Genomic DNA, 25,363 nt, shown 5'->3' on the forward strand with positions numbered 1-25,363 from the left:
TGTGCTCTTGATAATTCACTAACTTCAATTCCCCTAGATATTTAAGACGAATTCTAAATTAGACCCTGTAATAGAATCAGATTTTTCATAGAAACTGGGTACATAATGATAATTATAGCAAAATAGAAATTAGGATGAATTGTGAAGCTTTACTCTGTTGCTGCATAGCAAACCATCTCAAAACCTAGTGGATTAAAATTACTGTTTACTGTTTTACAGCCCTATGTGCCTGTTGGGCAGTTCTGGTTTTGCTAGGGTTCACTTACATACCAGTATTTAGCTGTAGGATTTCTCAGACTGGAAGGTCCAAGATGGTGTCACTCATATTTCTGACAGTTGGTATCAGTTAACATGTAGGCTCTGCTCCATGTCGTCATCTTAATGACATGGGGGTCTCAAGACAGCATTCCAAGAGAGAGAGGAAGTTGTAAGGCTTACAGCTTTGCAAATCATATGATGTCACTTAAACTACATTCTCTTAATCAAAGTAAGTCTCGCAAGACTAGCGCATATTCAAGGGATGTGGAAAATAAGAGTCTGCCTCTTCTTGGCAGACAGGCAACATGATAATGCAAGGAGGTATGCATACTTGGAGGGATTTAGAGCCATGTTTTGTAATTTACCACAGGTTGCTTAGAACAGTTTAAGAATAGGCACTCTTATAGATATCTTGATTGGGATTTGCTTTAAAATAGAGAATGGTGGGGTGCCTGGCTGATTGAGTGGGTAGAGCGTAGACCGTGGGACTCTTGATCTTGGGATTATGAGTTCAAGCCCCATGTTGGGTGCAGAGTACTTAAAGATAAAATGTTAAAGAAATAGAGGATGGTAAAACAGACTATAAGATAGGTCAGATGTTGATAATTATTGGAGACTGTTGATTGGTATGTGGAAGTTTATTGTCTCTAGTATATGTTTGAAATTTTTTATAGTAAAAATTTTAAAGCATACTCAGGTGTTCTAAATGTTTTGTGAAGTGATTTTAACTTTATTTTCTACTTAGTAATTACTAGAATAGTACTTTAATTTTTTTTAATTTTCTTTTGTGGTCTGTAGATACTAAAGAGGGTAGACCAGTAGTGCTGCAATTTAGGGAATTATTCTTAGGAGTTCTCTAGAGTTTATTATATTTAAAAAAGAAACATGTCTTTCATTTTTAAATAATTGCTTCCCATAATTATAAAAGGAAGAGCAAGTACATTAAAGAAATTTTGAAAACTAAATATAAAGAAAACAAAACCCAGTTAGAGATAACGGGAAAAAATGTTAATAATGCTTATTTTTCCCAATATTTATGTACATACTCCAGTGGGCAAAGTGTATTTCTTTATCCTGTAGCAATTATCCTCCTGTAATAAATCTGCATGACACTAAAAGTCTTACTGTGTTAAAAACAAAGTTCAAGTAATGAAATAGCCAACAGAATGTCTACAAAGCTGTATGAAAATCTTTTAAAGACGATGGCATTGCTCAATAATAGGGGAGTATTTGCTGAATACATATTATGTCCAGCAAAGTTCACCATATGCCTTTGAAGTTGGTACTATTATTATCCCCATTTTGTAGATAAAAAATTAAACATTAGAGAAATTAAGCTTAGAGTCGCACCAAGGACAGACGTCATAGCTTGCATTCTTAACTTTTTTTTTTTTTTTTTAATGTTTATTTCTTGAGAGAGAGCGCGAGTTGGGGGTGGAAGCATAGAATGAGACAGAATCTGGAGCTCAAATATGGGCTCAAACTCACAATCCATGAGATCGTGACCTGAGCCGAAATTAAGAGTTACTTAACCAACTGAGCCACCCAGAGGCCCCTTAACTACCATATTTCTGCAAACAGTTAGAAATTGGCTTTTATACTAAAAATTGGGCAATGCTTAATTTATTGTGCTTAGCCTCAGGTTCCTATTTATTTCTATCTTAATTAGTATCTTAATCTTGACTTCTGAAAGGAAAAGTCTTAAGTGTGGGCTGTACTTTGTTAATATAGATCAGGCTGGGGCCTTTATGTTAGTCTGGTTATTTGGTTTTTGACTACTTGGTGATTTTTGACAGATCCTGAACAGACTGTTAACATAATCTTAAGAGTGGTGACAAAGAATACATGCTATTTAAGAGATCCCTTTATAGGCAGAATCAGTGAAAAACTATAACATTATGCTATCATTTCTCTGATCTTAGGAATTAGTAAGTTTTCCAACTTTGGTAACCAAAAATCCAAGCCCTACTTGGTAAACAATTTGTGGTAGTGCTCAAAGAAAACTTTATGTTAAGTAGGGTAATAGGTAGGACTCCTTTGGTCTTAAGTGTTTTCCTATACTGCCTGAAGCTTTTCAGTTTACTTTTTCATAGTGCCCCAAATTCTACTTATTAGACATAATTAGTGGAGGCAAGCACTTAGGCTTGCCATATAGAAGGTACAGTGAAATCAAAGGGCAGGGAGATAGCCTATGTGTATGAGGAAAAGTAAGTAGATCAGTGTGTAAGTGATTTAAAATCTCTTCTCTTATCACCCCAGGCTGCTGTCCTGTGTTTTCAAAACTATTTCCAATGTGCTTCTAGATCTCTTCCATATATTTCAGGCTACTCATTTCTTTAAAACTCAGCTTGTGGTTTTGTTTTTTTTTTTTTTTTTTTTTTTTTTTTTTTGTATACCACTCCCAGCTCCCTGCCAAAAAAGAAAAATATGTTTGTTTTTCATCATTCTGAATAATCTCTCTCACCCCTCCCCCCATAGAATTCTTTTCTATTTGATGTATTGAATATGCCTTCTATCCATTTACTTTTGGATCCTCTTTAATTTGCCTTGGAGCCAGTGTGTTTCTTTCTGATAACTTGTCCTTAATTGGGGAGAAACTTGTTGGGGGGGGGGGTGTTTGTTTTTAGCTGATGGTATTTCAAAATCTTCAGTAGCTCCCGAGCCTGTAGTCCATAGCATTAGATTGTGCTCCCTTATTCCACAAAGGTATTAAAATTAATTACTTTCAGTATTATAAGAAATGCAGGAAGATGTTTATGAATTTATTCTTAAGACTAGGCAAAACTAGACAAAGTTTTGTTGGGTTACTAATTTTTTCATCTTTGAAAGTTCTGTTTGTCAGGAACATAATTTATGGGGTCCTAAGAGAAAAATAATATACAAATTACTAGTGGTAAAAGCTTCAAAACTATCATTTTTTTTTTTAATGTTTATTTTTGAGAGAGAGAGCACGTGTATGTGCACAGGGGACAGGCAGAGACAGAGGGAGACAGAATTTGTAGCAGACTCCAGACTCTGAGCTAATAGCACAGAGCCTGATGTGGGGCTTGAACCCATGAACTGGGAGATCATGACCTGAGCCAAAGTCGGACATTTAACCCACTGAGCCATCCAGACTCCCTGAAAACCATTGTATTGTTAAAGTACGAACTCTTGAGCAGAGAACACAAGGCTGCCTTTACAGTATGGATATAATCTGTTTTATGAATTCCCTTTAGCACCCTTTCTGTTCATCTCTCCCATACCATCCCTTTCACTCTGGCACTCAGATCATTTTCTATTTCCAGTTCTTCAACATGCTTTAGCATTTTTATGCATCCTCCTTTTTCTATTATTCTTCAAAGGTCAAGACAGACGTTCCCTTCTCGAAGTCTTTCTCATCTGGTTTGTTTATTTCCAATCAGTGCTCCCATGGCATTTTCAGGTTTTTGTTGTTTTTAAACAGAATTTTTAGTGAGCATAATATGTTCAGTTTAAGCATAATTTTCAGTGAGTATTGATGTAATTGCTAATTATTCTAGTTGATATTTGCTGGGCTTTCTGACTCTAATCCTTTGTCACTTTTGCAACACTTTCAGCCAGTATCTCCAATTTTTTTTTCTCTCTCCTGGTCCTTTCCTTCTGTAATTCCACCTAAACATATGGTAGACTTCCTTAGTCTTCTTTTAGTATCTTTGAAGCCCTCTCTTCTATATTTACCACCATCTGTTTTTCTATGCTTCATGCTTGATAATTTTCTTCTAGCCTATTTTCCAGTTCCCTAGTTTTTAGTTTTGCTTAGTTTACTGTTAAATGCATCAGCTTTCCACTTTGCTAACATTGGAGCCATATTCATCTGGTTCTGTCTGACTCTCTTATCTCCTAGCGGTGGGTTCTTTTTTCCCTTGTATTTTTGTGTGTCTTATAACTTTTGTTTAAATGCCAAACATTGTAAGTAAAAGAAAAGTAGAGACTGAAATAAATAATATTTAAGCCTGAATGTGGACATTGGACATAATCCACTTTTATCAGACAGTGTGATGGGTTGTGTTGGTTTAGTCTGTAGTTGGGTCAGGTTTGAAATTTATTATCACTTTATTTACCTTTAGAGTACTCCAGTAGTAGACTGTCACTACATAGTTCTTAGTGTGAGGCCTTGGATACTAGAGGATATAAGTTTTCTTTCACTAGCCTCAACTTCCTTCAGGCCCTGCACATCTAGCATTAAGGGGTCTCTCTATTTGTTACAACTCTCTCAGCAGTAAGCTACCTTTCTTATTTGGAGCAAAGCTTGGGGCAAAAGGAAGTGTACTTAGTTCTGTACATCTTTCTCTAATCTTAGACAAGCTCTCTGTGCCTGGTCCTCAGATTTCTGTCCTTCTTGCTGCCTTCTAGAGTCTAGAGTGCATGCAAAACTCTGCCATCTCCCCTACCCCACCCTAAAAGCAACTGATCTCTGCCTTGTATTGATGGAGGATCTTGGGCAAGCAGGTTTCATAGTCTTTCTGTAGTAGCTACATACAGACCACAGCCTTGTATCAGTTTAGAATCTGTACTGGAAGTGGGTTTCATACCCTTTATTAGCAACAGCCACTCGCACCTTGTACTCCTGCAGGATCTGGAGCATGGACGAGCTTCTTCAAGTTCTCCTTTTATTTTCTTAAACATAGGCAGGTCGTGCATCATCATGCTGCAGAGTAAGACTTTCCAGTCTCTTGTCTGTCCTCATTCTTTGTTATGAGCACTCAGTGGAGGCCTGTGTAAAAGACTTACCTTGTGTTGAGGCTCCCAGAGTTACTAAAGTGTCTTACACTAACAAATATTTGTCTTTGTGTATTTAAGAATTTGATAAATTTTGGCTGTTACCAGCCTTTTTTTTTTTTCAATATATGAAATTTATTGTCAAATTGGTTTCCATACAACACCCAGTGCTCATCCCAAAAGGTGCCCTCCTCAATACCCATCACCCACCCTCCTCTCCCTCCCACCCCCCATCAACCCTCAGTTTGTTCTCAGTTTTTAAGAGTCTCTTATGCTTTGGCTCTCTCCTACTCTAATCTCTTTTTTTTTTTTTTTCCTTCCCCTCCCCCATTGGTTTCCACCAATTTTCTCAGGATCCACATAAGAGTGAAAACATATGGTATCTGTCCCTCTCTGTATGGCTTATTTCACTTAGCATAATACTCTCCAGTTCCACCCACGTTGCTACAAAGGGCCATATTTCATTCTTTCTCATTGCCACATAGTACTCCATTGTGTATATAAACTACAATTTCTTTATCCATTCATCAGTTGATGGACATTTAGGCTCTTTCCATAATTTGGCTGTTGTTGAGAGTGCTGCTATAAACATTGGGGTACAAGTGCCCCTATGCATCAGTACTCCTGTATCCCTTGGGTAAATTCCTAGCAGTGCTATTGTGTTACCAGCTTTTTTGATGGCCTCCTTTGTTTTATTTCTTTTGGAGGGGCTTACCATTCTTTGTATTTCAATTCGTCTGTTTGCCTTGTAGCCTCAGCTTTGGTGGACTTAAGAAAAATGATTTTATAGGTTATCTGGCTCATTCTTGATATGTTAGGTGTTGGAATGATGGTCTCTTGTGGCTTTCCATGAAGCAGTGGGGGGGACACTTAATCCCAATTTTATTTGATTAGTTTGACTTTTCTTGACAATATTCAAGCAGAGGGGTGCCTGGATATCTCAGTTGGTTAAGTGTCAGACTCTTGATTTCAGGTCAGGTCATGATCTCAAGGTTCGTGGCATCGAGCCTTGTGTCAGGCACATGCTGATAGCATGGAGCCTGCTTGGGATTCTCTCTCCACCCGCCCCCTCCCCCCAAATAAATAAACTTTATTAAAAAATAAGCAGAGAAAAGTTGGGAGACTAGTGAAATTAATATGTGTACGACCATGCCTTGTGCATATCCTGGGCTTTGATTTCTTCCACAAGAGTGGTAAAATGAAAATTAAATTTTGGGGAATTTACAAATGCTCCCAGGGGCAGAATTAGCTTTTGTATCTTCATATCTCTTAGAGTCCCATTTCCCCTTCATTGTTGACCTAGTAATTCCTTATTATCTTGCCAACCTTTCATTGCTCTTAAGAGGATGCTCTTTATATTTCAGTCTAATATTTTTCATTGTTTTGAGGGAAGATTGCTTTGAATAATCTATCAAGAACTTATGATTCTCTTCCATAGCATTTTGTATATTTTTGGTATTTGTATTTTATTGTAGTTATTTATGTATTTACTTATTTTTATTCCATTCACTCCCTGTACCCCTTAAGTATGAGTTCAGGAGATAGGTTTTTTTATATTTTGAGAATTTAGCACCCCACCTGGCATATTGAAAGTACTCGGGAAAAAAAAAAGTATTCTTACTTTAAAAAAAAATTCTTTTTTTACATTTATTTTTGAGACAGAGCACAAGTGGGGGAGGGACAGAGAGGAGACACAGAATCCGAAGCAGGCTCCAGGCTCTGAGCTGTTAGCACAGAGCCCAACCTGGAGCCTGAACTCAAAACCTGTGAGATCATGACCTGAGCCAAAGTCGGACGCTCAACCGACTGAGCCACCCAGGTGCCTCAGTAGTCAGTAACTTTTAAAAGTTGAATGAACTGAAACTAGGAATTTTTTTTAAGGTAGTAATTGGAAATTAACTGGAAACAGTAGGTTAGAGTTCTGGATGCTGAGCCAAAGAGTTTAGGCTTTTCTTTTTAAGGTATTAAAAAAAAGTTTGGTTGGAAATGGTGCATTACTAGTAGAATGAAATACAAAAGGTGTGTGGATTAATGATGAATTTGCTTTAGACAGATCTTATTACGGTATTTATAGAGACTTTGTTGGTTTACCCAGAGTACCTTTGATGTCCAAGTAAAGTCTTGCTGGTAAACATTGTAAAATTCAATTTTAATTTGCTTGTATTCCAGTGTAAGTTGTGAGAAAATTTTTCAGTTGCATTTAACATGTGATTATGAGATCTTGATAATTTGCAGATAACATCAAGATACAGAATTACAGAATTTTGCATGTCAGGTGATGACATGGAATTCTTTTAGGCTTTTTATCTGAACTAAGAGAAGGTGTAAGGAATTATTTTTGCCACAGAATAGATTTGAATTGTGTTGTTTATAGGTAGAAAACACATTTTTTTTTTTTAAATCTAAAGATATTTTAAAATGTTCAGCAGGTCACTGGGAAACATGAACTTGTTTTAAAGAGCTCTTCAGGGGCGCCTGGGTGGCTCAGTCGGTTGAGCGTCTGACTTCGGCTCAGGTCACGATCTCACAGTCCATGAGTTCGAGCCCCGTGTCGGGCTCTGGGGTGATGGCTCAGAGCCTGGAGCCTGCTTCCGATTCTGTGTCTCCCTCTCTCTCTGCCCCTCCCCCGTTCATGCTCTGTCTCTCTCTGTCTCAAAAATAAATTAAAAAACGTTAAAAAAAAATTTTAAAGAGCTCTTCAGAGAGTTTCTTAGGAAACCTAGCAGAATGATATTATCTACAAAAAAATAGTCAATTTTTCTAGTAGCTAACAAGTTACAGGTTTATGAGATGAACGTATATATAAATTGTGGAGTTGATATGAACACCTGTATTCCACTCCTGTTGCTTATGTCAGTCATTATTAAAATACCTCAAGGTGAGGGTACACTTAACAGGGTAAAATCACAACTAATTAGGTAAACTAGCAGTTAAATATCTGCTCCACAGAATCTTCACCTAAGAGACCTCTGATTTCCAAAATTGAAAAGTTCAAAAAAGTAAAACTCTCAAATTAACCAAAAGATTTTTGTGGCTCGTTTCCTTCTTTCTGCATTCAAACCAAGTCTGGAAAATGGAAAATCAGCCCCTTGGAGCTAGCAGTGCTTCAGCTTACTAGTCAAATATGGTGATAAGGAACATGAACACATAATGTGGGTAGACCCGTGATGCCTAGGACTTGCATGGGGCTTAAAGAGAGTATAAATTGTGTTGTGGAAGTTTCATAGTAGTCATCAGTGCTATATGCAACTTGAGTAGGAAGGTATTCCAGATAGTTACATACCCCTTCACCTCACGCTCATGCTCTGCTCTCCTGACTTCACTTATAAACAGGAGTTCGAGGATGAAATTATCAAGAATTTCAGTATGTCAGCATCAGAGCTTTCAGGGTCCTATACTTGTGCAAAGGTGTCTCACACCTTGGTGATATGTTTATTTTATTACCATACAGAAAGAGAGCTGTGTAACTCTGGAATAAAATCTAAAGAAATTTAGATTTAAAGGCATAATAGTGTTAGAAAAACCTGAGAAACTATTACACTGACCATTGAGGAAAGATTGTACACATGAACTTTCTTGTGCTGTACTCTTTAAGTTTTGGTTAAAGCTTCAAATATCTTTTTCCGATAGTCCATTCTTGTTTACACCTTTATTTTATAGCACTTTACAACAATTTAAGTTATATGGTTATTTATGTGGTTTGTTTTCTACCTGTCTACAACATCTTCTTAGTCACTATCTCAGTGTTCATATTCGATGTTATCCTCTGACTGCATACCTTTGTTTAGTGTTAATGTGCCTAGCACACACACTAAGCATCTAGGCTTGAAAAAAATGCCTCCATAATACTTTGTATGTGGTCTGGTAGCAGTCCACATTGTAGGTGGTCTGGTAGAAGTCTTCCAAGGACCTGCACATTTTTTTTTTTTCTACATTTTTTTTTGTGCTTTCAACCTACATCTTATGCAACCAAGTTATGTAAGTTTTCTGGTAACACCTACATTGTCAGAATTCAATCAATTTATGTAGAGGAGTTGCCAAAAATAGTTTTATGCAGTATAAATTATATATCTCAGAGGACTCTGCCTCTTTGCCTTCTCCCAAGAGGTTTGTTTTGAGCAGATTTCCTACTAGGTTAGTTTCATTCTGCAAGTAAGTCTGCAAGTAAGAATTGGTATAAATACAAAGTAACTATAAGGTATGATTAAGAAGCATAATTGTTAAAGAACTGGCTGCAGGCCTGTATCTCTTAAAACAAAATTTGTGTCTCTATACTTATCAAAAATATAGTCCCTTGTTTAGTATTTTTTAAGACTTCTTAATAAAATGATAAATCTGGTACTTGTTAAATCATTTATGGGTATTTGAATGTCTGTATTTAACCAGTGATATTCTTACTACTAATGCAAACCTTCTTTAAAGGTCAAATTCATAATCCTCTTTAATAAAATTTGTGTAGTATAATGTAAATGGTTTATAAAAAACTGAAGGTAGAAAGGATTTGTTAGGTGGCTGTATGCTTTATCATCCAAACCAGGCCACTTTTAAGAGACAAACCAAGGACTATTAATAGTTGTCTTGGGATAATGAGCACAAATTAGGACTTTTCTGGCCATGCCAGGCAAACCAGGAAATATGGTCATCCTACTTAAAAGGAGAGAAGTCTTTTGCCCCACCCTTCATTCCCAGTCTCTTTCCAAAGGCACTGACCCTCAACTTTTTAGCTGTTCTAGAATTTATCTTCATATTTCTAAATAATGTGTTTATACTCTTTAATAATTTTTCACTATTATATGTATTTTTCCTATTCACCCTTGTCTTCTCCAATCACCTGTATTCCACAGCATGTTTGTAGCAAAATTATTGATTCAGTAGTTTATGTTTACATTATTATAACTATGTAAATTTTAAGGTTCACTTTGCCAAACACCCCCTTTTTTGAAAAATAACTCTGTTTTCCTAACAGAAAACTAATTTTCCATTTGTTCTTTGTGCTCAACATTTTTTCCCAATTTTTTTTTTAAGTTATGTATTTATTTGGGGGTGGGGGGACGAAGGGAAAGGGGGAGAGAGAATCCCCAAGCAAGCTCAGCACTGTCAACCCAGCTCCATCTCAGGAGCTATGAGATGATCTGAACCAAAATCAAGAGTCAGAGCCACCCAGGCGCCCCTCCCAATTTTATAATGGTCTCTGACACATGCCAAAATAGTTTCCTTATGATTTCCTCCACCCCCCTTAGAACTTTGCTTTCATTATCTGGGATCCTGCTCCAGTCTGGATTAGCTGTTCCCTGTGCTTCCTATATATCTTTGGAACTGTTTCCTGTGTTCTGTGTCTGGAGTTTCTTTTACTTAAATTTCCTGGGTTCCATGTCTGTTTCTTTACACTCTCATTTTTCTAGGATATGTTCTTCATTTAGCTTCCTTTGACTTTTTTTTTTTTTAATCTTGTGTTAAAGATCTTGAATGTCTGAAAATGTGTCCTATTCGCCACCTTACACTTAGTTGCTAGATTGGAATTCAAGGCTAAACCTTTTTCTCAGCACTACAGGCAATTGCTTCATTGTCTTAAGCGTTTTTAAAGTTGTAATTAAGAAGCCAGTAGGGGGTCTTCCCTTCATTTCTCGTGTTCTCAAATTTCAAGATGATAAATTGTGATTAGTGTTGGTCTTTTTTTCTTTGTTCCTGCTGGGTAATCTAGAGCCCTTTCAATGTGGAGATTTATATCTTTAAATTAATAGAAAGGTTCCTATTTCTTTGGTAATTTTTCTTCTCTTTTCACCATGGTTAAAGTCAGATGGTAATTTGCCTGGTTAATTCTCTTAATTTAAGGTTGTATTTTCTACTTCTAGGACGATTTCTCAATTTATTCTTAATAGTTATATTAAATTTAGATTAATGTATCACATTTTTTAAAAAGCATATCCCATTTTAAATGGGCCACACAAGATTTTTATTATCATCTGATTGCTTTCTTAAGGACTGTTACTTAATGAATAGATGTCTTTTGATCCCTTTGAGGACGGTAGTTATCTCCTTTACTTAAATTTTCTTCAAGTTCCTTTTTTTTTTTTTTTTTTTTTTTACTCTGGTCTCTCTTTCAAATTGGAGGATTTCTTTGGATACTTACTTAGTGATCCTTATTGTTTATCTGTTTGAAGGAAACACTAAAACTGTTTAGAGAGACGCCTGAGTAGCTCCATTGGTTAAGCATCCAACTCTTGTTTTAGCTCAGGTCATGATCTCAGGGTTCTAAGATAGAGCCCAGATTAGGCTCTGCGCTGGGCATGGAGTCTGCCTAAGATTCTTTCTGTCCCTTTCCCTCTGCCACTCCCTCACTCCAAAAAACAAAAACAAAACAAAAAAAACCCACTGATTAGAAACTCTTGGTGACTAGTAGACTTTGCTGTGGAGTAGGATGTTCATGTGGAAACTAGCTTTGTAATGGGGGGCAGTCCAAATGTCAGTGTCCAGAAATCTTACTGCTCTGGTGTTTTGTTTGGTGATCCAACAGTAAAAATCCCTTAATTTTATGGCAGTATTGTAGAAATAGGACCAGGAAAAAGTTCTCAGGTCTCAATATTGAACATGTATAGATTTTGTTTTATTTTTTTTTTTACATTTACCCCTGTAAAGATGATTGTATGCTTAAGTGAGGTGGATTGCCTGTGAAATCCTTATTCTGAAAAAGCCTTATTCTGACTTTTGGAAGAATGAAGCTAGGGGAAGAATTTGGAGTTTTACCGTTCCAGCTACAGATTTTAATTCAGCTCACTTTCAACCCCATGCATCTTTTTTAATGGTACTTTTCAGGTCTTGGTTCTTTTTAGTGTGCTAAGGCCAAATGTTTTGCTTTTAGTTTCTATCTCTTTCTAAGTGCCTAGGGTATAGTTTTATCTTCTCTGTTTAATTATTATACCTCTTCTTCTCCTCTAGATTTTCCAAATACACATTGAAATCTATTGCTTTCAGGGCACCTAGGTGGCTCAGTTGGTTAAGCCTCCAACTTCGGCTGAGGTCACGATCTTAACAGTTTGTGAGTTCAAGGCCCACATTGGACTCTGTGATGACAGCTCAGAGCCAGGAACCTGCTTCAGATTCTGTGTCTCCCTGTCTCCCTCCCTCCCTCCCTCCCTCCCTCTCTCTCTCTCTCTCTCTCTGCCCTTCCCCTGCTCTGTCTCTCAAAAGTAAATAAACATTAAAAAATTTTTTAAAAAGATCTCTTGCTTTTTGTGGCCCCCTTTCCTGTTCTTTTTTCATGGTTAAATCTTTTCGTTTCAATTATTGTCTTATAAAGGTTTTGAAAGAGGGGCAAATAGATGCATAAGAATAACCTGTCATTTTTTTCTTAATAGTAATTTATTTTTGAAAGAGAGAATGTGTGAGCAAGGGAAGGCTAAAGAGAGAGGGAGACACAGAATCTGAAGCAGGTTCCAGGCTCTGAGCTGTCAGCACAGAGCCTGATGTGGTGCTTGAACTCACAAACCTTGAGATCATGACCTGAGCCAAAGTCCAGGCTTAACCTACTGAGCCATCCAGGTGCCCCTAGGATAACCTGTCATATTTTAACAGAAAGTTCAAAACTGACCTTTTTTGATAAGCTTTTTTTGATCTAATCGTATCTCAGTATAATTTTTACTGTGGTTTCTCATTAGCTAGATACTCTTAGTGGAATCATTTTAATTGATCATGCATTTGTGTTTTCATGTTTGTTGTATATTTCCTACTGTTTTTTCCTCTATTCATCTTTTCTATTACTGCCTCATACCATGTTTTTAAAGTAAATATGATCAGCAAAGGAAATTTCTTTTGTAATATTTTTTTCTGTGTGCTGTTACCTTTTATTTTATTTTTATTTTTTAATTTTATTTTTTTATTTAAAAAAATTTTTTTAACATTTATTTATTTTTGAGAGACAGAGCATGAGCAGGGGAGGGGAGGGGCAGAGAGAAAGGGAGACACAGAATCCGAAGTAGGCTCCAGGCTCCGAGCTGTCAGCACAGAGCCCGATGCGGGGCTTGAACTCACAAACTGCGAGTTCATGACTTGAGCCGAAGTCGGATGCTTAACTGACTGAGCCACCCAGGTGCCCCTTAATTTTATTTTTTAAAATTTACATCCAAATTAGTTAGCATATAGTGCAACAATGATTTCAGGAGTAGATTCCTTAGTGCCCCTTACCCATTTAGCCCATCCCCCCTCCTACACCCACCCTCCCAATCCTCTGTTCTCCATATTTATGAGTCTCTTATGCTTTGTCCCCCTCCCTGTTTTTATATTATTGTTTCCCTTCCCTATGTTCATCTGTTTTGTCTCTTAAAGTCCTCCTATGAGTGAAGTCATATGATTTTTGTGTTTCTCTAATTTCACTTAGCATAATTCCCTCCAGTTCCATCCATGTAGTTGTAAATGGCAAGATTTCATTCTTTTTGATTGCCGAGTAATACTCCATTGTATATATATAGCACATCTTTATCCATTCATCCATCGATGGATATTTGGGCTCTTTCCATACTTTGGCTATTGTTGATAGTTCTTTTGTAGTAACTTTTAAGGTAGAAAGTTGTGATTGATCCAAGGTAGGTAAGTTAATAAGGTTACATGCCAAAAATAAATTAGGTATTTTTACTTTAAATGTTTAAATTTGAATATTTTGGTAAAGCAAATTCTTTAAATGCAAGCAGCATGTCAGGAAAGTGAAGTGCATCTGTTTATAGTTGCTTTAATTTGAATCCATTACCAGAACAATAAGGGAATTTTTGACATTGAAAGTGAGGGAAAAGTTGAAATTATTATTTCTTATTTGCGACTTTCTTTTGCCCTTCTCTTCTTTCTCCTCTCAAGACTGGTGGTTTCTCAGTTATCTAGTGGCCTCACATCTAAATGAGGATTTAGATTTCTAAATCCTTTCCCCAGAAAATTTTTAAAGTTTATTAATTTATAAAAATAATGTGAGGGGCGCCTGGGTGGCTCAGTCAGTTAAGCATCCAACTTTGGCTTGGGTCATGATCTCACGGTTTGTGGGTTTGAGCCCCACATCAAGCTCTGTACTGACAGCCCAAAGCCTGGAGCCTGCTTCAGATTCTATGTCTCCCTCTCTCTCTACCCTTTCCTTGCTCACACTATCTGTCTGTCTCTCTCTCTCAAAAATAAATATTAAAAAATATGTTTGGAAGTCTTTATAGCAGTACTACTTGTAATAGCCTAGAACTGGAACCAATTCAGTGTCCATCCACAGTAGAATAGGAAAATCAATTACGTGTATTGATATAGTAAAATACCGTACAATCCAATTAAAGTGAACTTACAACAGCTACATACAACGACATAAATGACTCTCACAATATTGAGCAAATAAAACCAGACATAGAAGAGTACATGTTGTATGTTTCTGTTCATAGAAATAGAAACCTCTGTCCAGAAATAGAGCATTTCTGAGAAACTGTTTGTAAGCTGAAATTCGTGTAAAGAGAAGAAGCAAATACCATTAGTTTATGTGAGAAAACTATTGAATGTTCCCAGCCCAAAAAATAACCTTTTGTCAGACTTTTCTGGCACCTTAGGCCACATCTTGTTAATGGTTGCATAAAATACATTGAGATAAAGCACAGAAACTCATGGACACAGTTTAAAGTTATGGGAACTTGATGCCAAGACCAGGAATGTAGTTCCTGGGAAAGCAGGTTGGTGTTGTCACTTGCTACTCAGTACACATTGCCTCTATAATGGCTTGCTGCAAAACAAATACTGAATGTTTTTTTTTTCACTTTTCACCTTTTTTTTGTTTTTGAGAGAGAGTGTGCCTGTGTGCATGCATCACAGGAGAGGGAGAGAATCCCACCCAGGCTCCACCCCAGTACAGAGCCCAATACAGGGTTTGATCTCAGGACCCTGAAATCATGACCTGAGCCAAAATCAAGAGTCAGATGTGTATCCAACTGAGCCACCCAGGCACCCCATTGCCTTCTTTTTATAAAAGCAAAAGTTCTCTTTGGATTTCTTCTGGTTAGTGAAAACAGGTGAAGTAGCATAACATAGACTTTTGAAAAGTAGGAGATTCCTGCATAGTTAAAAGATCATGCATAGCTATTGGGACTCTTGGTGTAGGTTAAGGAATATTTAGTAAAGAAAATTTAGAAGTCATTCTCATTTTTGAAAAATCCTACAAATTTGTGTAGGATTCTATAGAGAGAAATTACTAAGGAAAAGAGGCCAAGCTTTGGCAACAACCTGAGTTCCTCATCCCACTTTTATCAGCTTGCTTCATTTTATGGGCAATAGGAAGCCTTTGATGGACTTTAGACTCCTGCCTTGTAGAAGAAGAGTTTTGATAGTCTCATAATTCCCCATGCCTGATACAGTTAATTTGCATGGTTAATTCTTGATTTGAGTTGATGATTACTCCTGGGTGGCTTAGTCAGTTAAATATCTGACTCTTTATTTTGGCTCAGGTCATAATCTCAGGGTCGTAAGATCAAGCTCCTCATCAGGCTCAGGGTCGAGCCTGCTTGGGATTTTCTTTCTCCCACTCCCTTTGCCCCTCACTACCCACCCCCCACCCCTCCCCAAGAAAGAAAGAAAGAACCTAAGGTTTCCATGATTTTCCAAAGACAATTAATCAAAATTTACATTTTGCAGGAAACTTTAAGAATGGAGTCTAAACCTTCAAGGATCCCAAGAAGAATTTCTGTTCAACCATCCAGCTCTTTAAGTGCTAGGATGATGTCTGGAAGCAGAGGAAATAGTTTAAATGATACCTATCACTCAAGAGACTCTTCATTTAGACTGGATTCTGAATATCAGGTAACAACTTAGAATATATGTATACAGTCTCTTTTTCAAAATCTCCTGGGGCCACATGTTTTTTAGATTTTAGAAAAGTGTAATTTTAAGATCTTCAGTTGGATCTGAAACATCCTGTAATAAAACCCATTAATATATCTGCAGGAAAGTGAATGACCATTTACACCAAGTATTAAAAACTCAGTGTTTTTCCAACTTTGTGGACTTCAGAATTATGAAGAAGACATTGTGGTTTGGGTCACCTGGATGGCCTAATCAGTTGAGCATCCAACTCTTGATTTTGGCCAGGTAATGATCCCAGGTCATGGGTGGGATCGAGTCCTGGGTTGGGCTCCTATGCTGAGCAAGGAGCCTGCTTAAGATTCTCTCTCCCTCTGCTCCTCTCCCCTTCTCATATGCCTGCCCTTGCGTCCGCCCCTCAAAAAAAATAAAGGCGGCCTTGATGCTCTTATGTAAAATAATTTTACTGTATTTCAAAGACTTGGAAACCTGTTTACTTAAAAACATAAGTATCAATTAAGTGTAAGTTTAACTTGTCAATGTGGAAGACTTACTTGGTCAAAGGACCAAAAACTACATCCTTTCTTTAACATTATATTATGAATTCATCTGACTTTTCTCTGCATGTACGCAAAGCAGTGGTGGAATAATGAATTTTTTTTAATGTTTATTTTTGCAGGAGAGAGAGAGAGAGAGACAGAGTGTGAGCGGGGGAGGGGCAGAGAGGGAGATACAGAATCTGAAACTGGCTCGAGACTCTGAGCTGTCAGCACAAAGCTGTATGCAGGGCTTGAACTCACAAACTGTGTGATCATGACCTGAGCCAAAGTCAGATGCTTAACCAACTGAGCCACCCAGGCACCCCTGATTGTTAAGTGTTTTTATTCCACAGTATGACTTTTAAATATTTTGATTTTATTGGTAGGTGATTGTTAACAGACTGTCTTTTAGACGAACTTTAGGGTTTTATTTTTATGGTTAGTTAGGAGTTTGCAGATTCATAATCTACATAAACCGACATAAGCTACTCTTATGTAGTTAATTTTCCTTTAGATTGACAGCAGAGTTTTGAAAGGGCTTATTAGTGATATAAACACAGTAGTTGTAGTATAAAACAGTATAAATTTCAAAAGGCATGATTTCTAGGTTTAATGCAATTCATACGGCTGATCTTTCAAATTTAAATTTATTGCATTATTGTCTGAACAGCTAATGAAATCATAAGTGATGTGCAAAAGTCTGGGTAACTAGAATCTAAAAGTCCTTTAGTGAGAATTTCCATTTAAGTTATTTAAAAATATGTATATCATGTGATGTGTATTATATGACAGAGTCTCATTTTAAAATATTTCTACATAGTAATAAGCATTTTATAAAATATTCAGAGAAAGACTGAAGTAAAATATTTCTCTAAAGTGCCTAATCTATTACATACTTCCTCACTTTTTATGAACTATTTACTTACTCTCATTTTATTTTATTTGTGTTTTTAAAGTTTTTTTTTTGAGAGAGCACAAGTGAGGGAGGGGCAGAGAGACAGAATTCCAAGCAGGCTCTTGCAGTGTCAGCATGGAGCCTGTTGCAGGGCCCAAACCCATGAACCACAAGATCATGACTTGAGCCAAAATTGGATGCTTCACCGACTGAGCCACCCAGTCACCCTTATTTTATCTTTTAATGTTTGTTTATTCATTTTGAGAGAGAAAGGGGGGAGGAGAGCTAGCACCACCCATGAGCCAGGGAGGGAGAGAGAGAATCCCAAGCAGGCTCTGCATTGTCATTGTATAGCCCGATGCAGGTCTTGATCTCAGGAACTGTAAGATCATTACCTGAGCCAAAATCAAGAGTCAGACACTCAACTGACTGAGCCACCTAGGCACCCCAACTTAGTCTCATTTTAAATGTTGGTTGATAATGTATTTTTTTATTCTGTTGCTAGACAAAAAGGACACTTGCCCAGAGGTGCAGAATTGTATATTTTCATTCTATAGAAAAGTTCTGGGTTAAATGATTGTTACTGATTAAGAGCACAGATTTATTTTTTTCCAATTTTTCATATAGCTTGTTAGTAAGGAACAAAGACTCTGAAACCATACTGTATTGCCTGGATTGGAGTCCTGTTCTGTTATTTGCTAGCTGTGTCAACCGAGGCAAGTTACTTTACATTGTACTTTCTTATTTTCCATATCAGTCAGTTGGGTTATTAGTGTTAGGTGAATTATTACACTGAATGAGAATAGTGCCTGCCACATGATAAACACTATGTAAATGTTAGCTGCTACATTTGTTTTCATTATAATTGTTATAGCTAATTATATTAAGTGTAAAGTCTTAACTACATTTAGAAAATTTATTGACATCCACTTTAAAACATATTTACAATACTGTTCCTTCTGGCTTTTTCTTCTTTTTCTTAATGTCCTACTAGATTACTCTAAAAGTCTCAGTTTTCATGGTTGAAGTTCAACAAATGCAAGCATAAAAAACCACTTATATCTTTCATTGATTGTTTTTTTTTTTTTTTTTTTTTTTTTTTTTTTTTTTTTTTAAATTTTTTTTTTCAACGTTTATTTATTTTTGGGACAGAGAGAGACAGAGCATGAACGGGGGAGGGGCAGAGAGAGAGGGAGACACAGAATCGGAAACAGGCTCCAGGCTCTGAGCCATCGGCCCAGAGCCCGACGCGGGGCTCGAACTCCCGGACCGCGAGATCGTGACCTGGCTGAAGTCGGACGCTTAACCGACTGCGCCACCCAGGCGCCCCTTTCATTGATTGTTAATAAGATAAATCAGCTTTGGAGTTTTTCTTAATGTTTTTCAATTGCTTTAAGTGGCATCCATTTTTTTCTAATGGATTATAGGAACATTTCCAGTCTTAAATCAACCACTCCTAGCCTGCTTTGCTCTTTAGCTTTGATTTAGAAACTGAAATTTCTGTGTTTTTGTGTAAATTATTTTTTATCTGGGTTTCTTCTGTAAAATGGTGGTAATAGCTTTTCACACAGTTATTACTAGGATTAAGTGAAAGAAATAACACATTAAAGCACTTACAACAACTGTGGCTGGAGCTTAGGGTTCAAATGTTTCCATTTTATTTATTTATTTTTTTTTAATTTAAAAAAAAATTTTTTTTTTTCAACGTTTATTTATTTTTGGGACAGAGAGAGACAGAGCATGAACGGGGGAGGGGCAGAGAGAGAGGGAGACACAGAATCGGAAACAGGCTCCAGGCTCCGAGCCATCAGCCCAGAGCCTGACGCGGGGCTCGAACTCACGGACCGCGAGATCGTGACCTGGCTGAAGTCGGACGCTTAACCGACTGCGCCACCCAGGCGCCCCAAATGTTTCCATTTTATAATGATTATTGTTTCCATTTTATGATGATGTTTGTGATTGTTACTGTATTCATTATTTCCTGGCTTTATTTTGGTTTAAATAGATAATACCCTTAAGGTACAGTGTAATATGTTACCAGAATATTTAAATTACATATTATATATTTAGTTTTATATAATCTTAATACTACTCAACAAAATGTATGTTTACATTTACATTTACATTCCATTTAAATATCAAAGGGAATATTTTTAAAAATTACTCATGTTTTCTCACACCTCTTTGCAACCTAGCATTCCCCTTATCTCAGACACTTGGTAAAGCTGAAGCTTCAAAAAGATAGGCATGATAGATCAATTTCAGTTACATTAAGGATTGAATAATAGGGAAACACCTTATATACTGCTTAACATTTTATAGAATAATGTTTCCTTTTAACTTTATTTACATAGGGTGGATACTTGTGTCATTTCATGCATAAAGATCTGCAATCTGGAAAGAGAAGTGGTTTCCCCAGTCTCATGATTAGGATAGTGTACCTAAGAATCTAAGACTTAGGGATAGCATTGTTTCTTTGGGAAAATATAGATTCTAAGTTCCAATCAATTGATTTTCTCAAGATCTTTTGGTTTTCAGCCATTTGTAAGCTGGGCTTCCTCTCTTATGAATCTTGCTGAAATTTTTGTTACTTCATCTTGAAGTTTTTGTTAACAATTTGAATGATCATCTTATTTATTTGGTAACAGTAAGTAGAATTTTAAATATTTTTGAAAAAATATAATTCCTATAATTCATATTGTAATAAGAATTTGGTAGCATTTTGTAATATGTAATAATTATTTCACATATATTTCTTTTTTTTATTTTATTTTATTTTTATTTATTTTGAAAGAGAAAGCAGGTATGTGAGCGGGAAGGGAGGGGCAAGAGAGATGGGGGGAGAGAGAGAGAGAATCCTAAGCAGGCTTCGTGCTGTCAGCAAGGAGACGAACATAGGGCTTGATCCCATAAACCATGAGATGATGACCTGAGCTGAAACTGAGTCCAACACTTATCCAACTGAGCTACCCAGGAACCTCAGTTTTACGTATATTTCTATAACTCAATTTAAGTGGCCATAATCCCACTACACTTTCTTCTACTTTGAGATTGCTTTTATTTTTTCATTTTTTTTTAAATTTTTTTAAATTTTTATTTTTTTAATTTATATACAAGTTACTTAGCCTATAGTGCTATAATGATTTCGAGTAGATTCTAGTGATTCGTCCCCTGTAACATCCAGCTTTGAGATTACTTTTAATGTGAAATGATAAAATGAGAGGCTTTCTGTTTACATATTTTCTAGTTTGTAGATCAATTTAGAGAGCTCGGTACCATTTGCATATTTTGCATACTGTGTTATCTCAAGAATTAAAAGAATGGTCATTAATATGTGTTTATGTACTACAAGGTTCACTTCCAGAGAACTAAATACATGCAAGTATGCATATAATCAGTCAAGAAAATGAAAATAGTTTTAAAATGGAATCAGGAAAAATACAGATAAAATACTGAAAGTGGATCAAAGTTGTAACACTGCAGGCATTTGTAAATCCTGTAGTGTTTTGTTTTTTTTTTTATTTTTTTTTTCAACGTTTTTTATTTATTTTTGGGACAGAGAGAGACAAAGCATGAACGGGGGAGGGGCAGAGAGAGAGGGAGACACAGAATCGGAAACAGGCGCCAGGCTCTGAGCCATCAGCCCAGAGCCTGACGCGGGGCTCGAACTCCTGGACCGCGAGATCGTGACCTGGCTGAAGTCGGACGCTTAACCGACTGCGCCACCCAGGCGCCCCAGTCCTGTAGTGTTTTAATGTTAACCTTGGACTCTTGTTTTGGGCTTCAGAAAGGTCACAGGGAAATACAGTCAGCTTTCAGCTTTTAAGGTGTTTTGTTCATAAGAACAAGTAACCAATTCCTCAAAGCAGTGCTTGGCAATTTGGTTTGGAAGGGGACCGTGAATAATACAGTGGACCACGTCTTTAGTGTTCATATTATTAGTATATTCCTAGTTTAGTCAAGTTGTCTCATGGTAAACCTAAGCATTAGCAAAGGATGTGATGCTACAGTACAGCTCAGTGAAATCACTTCCATAAAGGGACAACAGAGTGATCTAAATACCAATTTTCTGGTAGTCTTCATATAGCTATTGGGGAGTTTTGAGTGATCAGTGGACTCCAAATCCTTTTTTGTAGTCTGTAAGATTTCTTACCTGGATTTATCATAAAGTTGGGCATGAATTAGTTCATAAATCTTAAAATCATCTAATGTCTTTTTTATGAAAATTGAAGACTACTCATTCAGAATACAAACTGGAATGTGAGATTTCACAGTAGTGTGGCAATGTATACTCTTAACACATGAATATTTAGAAGAGGTCAAAGTCCCAAGTTGTTACTTACAGCTGAGATAATTTTGGTCTGGAAATTTTTCAAAGCAGGAATTAGCAGTCATCCCAGTCATAGCATTGATTCATGGAAATGAGGAGCCAAGGAAGAGGAAATGAGGAGCCAAGTCATTCTGGACTTGGTTCTGGTATAGTGCATTAAATGATTAAGCATTATCCAGTGGATGACATTGATTGTATTTGCAGCAATTGTTAATGTTCTTTTTTTCAAGAATAACTTTATTGAGGTGTAGGTCACATAGCATATGACTCACTCATTTAAAGTATACAATTGGGGGGTTTTTATTTTTTAATTTTTTTCTAATGTTTATTTTTAATTTTGAGAGAAGAGACAGAGCATGAGCTGGAGAGGGGCAGAGAGGGAGAGACAGAATCCAAAGCAGGCTCCAGGCTCTGAGCTGTCAGTACAGAGTCCGATGCAGGGTTTGAAACCACAAACCATGAAATCATCACCAGAGCTGAAGTTGTATGCTTAACCAACTGAGCCACCCAGGCACCCCTACAATTTGGTGGTTTTTAGTATATTTGCAGAGTTGTGCAAATCATCACCACAATCAATTGTAGAACCTTTTTATCTCCTTAGGGAAAAAACCTAGATTCCTTACCTATCACTGCACTGCCCTTCTTCCTCAGCACTAAGCAACCACTGGTCTACTTTCTGTCTCTGTAGATTTCCTTATTTTAGACTTTCATTTACAGAAATAGAAGTATACGCTATGGTATTTTGTACTAGCTTTAACTTAGCATGCCTTTAAGGTTCATCTGTGTTGTGGCATATATCAGTACCTCATTCCTTTTTTATGAATGAGCAATATTCCATTGAATTGGATATACTTTTTTTATGGATAAATAATACTCCATTGTGTGGATATGTCACATTTTGTTTATCCATTCATCTATCCACTGATGGACATTTGTGTTTTCATGTTTTGGCTATTATGAATAATGGTGCCATAAATATTCATGTACAGTTTTTGTATAGACTTACGGTTTCAGTTACCTTGGGTATATACCTGAGAGTGGAATTGTTCAGTCATATGGTATAACTCTGTGTTCAGTTTTTTGAGGAGCTGCCAGACTATTTTCTAAACCAGCTGGACCATTTTATATTCCTACAAGCAATTAAGTATGGGGTTCTGATCTTGCTACATCTTTGCCTACACACTTATCTTACATTTTGATTCTAGCCATCCTATCCTGTGTGAAGTATCTTATTGCAGCTTTGATTTAGATTTCTTTGATGACTCTTGATGTTTAGTATCTTTTGCTAATTATAATTAGCTACTTTTATATCTTTGAAGAAACATCTATTCAGATCCTGTGCTCATTTTTTTTTTTTAATTTTTTTTTTCAACATTTATTTATTTTTGGGACAGAGAGAGACAGAGCATGAACGGGGGAGGGGCAGAGAGAGAGGGAGACACAGAATGGGAAACAGGCTCCAGGCTCTGAGCCATCAGCCCAGAGCCTGACGCGGGGCTCGAGCTCACGGACCGCGAGATCGTGACCTGGCTGAAGTCGGACGCTTAACCGACTGCGCCACCCAGGCGCCCCTGTGCTCATTTTTTAATTGGGTTATTTGTTGCTTTATTATTGAGTGGTAAAAGTTTTTTATTTTCAGTTCCACTTTTTCATTACTAGCATATGGGAAAGTGATCAAGTTTTTTTTTTTTGTTTTTTTTTTTCATATTAACCGTGTGTTCTACAACCTTACTCTAATCCTTTTTTCGTTCCACAAGGTATTTTGTTGTTGTTGTTGATTCTGTAAGATTTTCCACATTGAGGGTGTCATCTTTAAATAAAGATACTTTTATGTCTTCCTTCCCAATCTGTACATTTCATTTCCTTTTCTTGCCTTATTGCACTGCACTACTTAAAACTTCTAGTGCACTGTTAGGAAAGAGTGGTGTAAAGAAGAACCAAGTAAGCCCAAAGTTAAAAGGGTAGAAATTAAAAAGATTAATAAAAAATAGAGACTAAAAAGACAATAGAAAAAATAAGTGAAACTAAGAGCTGTTTGGGTTTTTTTGTTTGTTTTTTAAAGCTAGACAGAATAGACTGACCTTTGGTTGGGCTCACCAAGAGAAAAAGAGGTCTCAAAATCAGAAATAAATGATACCAAAAAATACAAAGGATCATAAGGGACAACTATGAACAATTATATGCCAAAAACTGGACAACCTGTAGAAATAAATTCGTGGTAACACATAACCCACTAAGGCTGAATCATAAAGAAATAGAAAATCTGAACAGATCAATAATGAGTAAGGAGATTGACTCAGTAATCAAAACCTCCCAACAAATGAAAGTCCAGGATCAGATCACTTCACTTGTATAAATTTTACCAAACTTCTCAAACTTTCAAAAAAACAGTAAGATTCCCAATTTACTTTATGGGGCCAACATTACCCTAATACCAAAACCAAACATGAATACTATAATAAAAGAAATACGCCAGTATCCCTGGTGAACACACATGTAAAATCCTCAATAAAATATTAGCAAACCAAATTCAATAATACATTAAGAAGAGCCTACACCATGGTCAAGTGGGGTTTATCCCTAGGATATAAGGATGGTTGAACATCCACATATCAGTCAATGTGATATTCCACATTAACAAAATGAGGGCTAAAAATCATATCATCTCAGATGCAGGAAAAGTTTGACAAAATTCAGCATCCATTTATGATAAAAACTCAGCAAAATGGGTATAGAGAGAATGTAACATAGTAAAGACCATATATGACAAGCCCACAGGGAACATCATACTCCATGGTGAAAAGCTGAAAGCTTTTCCTCTAAGATCAAACTAGAGACAGGAAGCCTACTCTTTATTTTTGTTCAACATAGCATTGACAGCTCTAGCCAGTGTGTAGTTGGTCAAGAAAGAGAAATAAAAGGCTTTCACATCAAAAGAGAACATGTAAAACTGCCTCCTTTTTTTTAGATAACATAATACTTACAGCAACCCTAAAGACCCCACCAGAAAATTGTTAGAACTAATTTAAAAATTCAGTAGAGGGGCGCCTGGGTGGTGCAGTCGGTTAAGCGTCCGACTTCAGCCAGGTCACGATCTCGCGGTCCGTGAGTTCGAGCCCCGCGTCGGGCTCTGGGCTGATGGCTCAGAGCCTGGAGCCTGTTTCCCATTCTGTGTCTCCCTCTCTCTCTGCCCCTCCCCCGTTCATGCTCTGTCTCTCTCTGTCCCAAAAATAAATAAACGTTGAAAAAAAAAAATAAAAATTCAGTAGAGCTGTGCGATACAAAGTCAGTACTTTGTGTCAGTACTCAACAAAATCAGTTGCATTTCTATAACAAACTATTAGAGAAATTAAGGAAACAGTCCTATTTGCAACTGCATCAAAAAGTAAAATACCTACAGGGGATTAATTTGAGCAAGGGGGTGAATGTTGTATACTTGAAATTATGAGACATTGATTAATGAAAGAAGTTGAAACACAGATAAATGGAAAGCTATCCTGTGCCCTTGGGTTGAAAGCATTAATGTTGTTAAAATGCCCGTATTGCTTTGGGTGCCTGGGTGGCTCAGTCAACTGAGTGTCTGACTCTTGATTTTGGCTCAGGTCATGATCTCACAGTTTGTGAGATTGAGCCCCGTGTCAGGCTCTGTGCTGACAGCGCAGAGCCTGCTTGGGATTCTCTGTCTGCCTCCCCATCCTCCCCCTTTTCTTTCTCAAAAATAAATACACCTTGAAAAAAAAATCCCATACTCCCCAAAAGAGTCTACAGATTGGGTGTAGTTTCTACCAAAATTCCAGT

The 25,363-nt window shown here is 36.9% G+C and overlaps 1 protein-coding gene across 9 annotated transcripts in view; it reads left to right on the forward strand.

Annotated features, from left to right (window-relative positions):
- MARCHF7 (membrane associated ring-CH-type finger 7) overlaps positions 1-25,363 on the forward strand; it is a 60,007-nt gene that overhangs the window by 4,361 nt on the left and 30,283 nt on the right. For 7 of the 9 annotated variants that reach the window (XR_006296837.1, XR_006296836.1, XM_043576857.1 and 4 more), the window contains exon 2: positions 15,637-15,801. The exons of the other annotated variants lie outside the window; for them this stretch is intronic. Coding sequence is in view for 5 of the 7 variants with exons in the window: in XM_043576857.1 (XP_043432792.1) it covers positions 15,649-15,801 (153 nt within the window). In the remaining 2 variants the exon portion in view is untranslated. The remainder of the gene's footprint in view (positions 1-15,636; positions 15,802-25,363) is intronic. 9 annotated transcript variants of the gene reach the window in all.

This window comes from Prionailurus bengalensis, chromosome C1, assembly GCF_016509475.1.
Source record: "Prionailurus bengalensis isolate Pbe53 chromosome C1, Fcat_Pben_1.1_paternal_pri, whole genome shotgun sequence".
NCBI classification, from domain to species: Eukaryota; Metazoa; Chordata; class Mammalia; order Carnivora; family Felidae; genus Prionailurus; species Prionailurus bengalensis.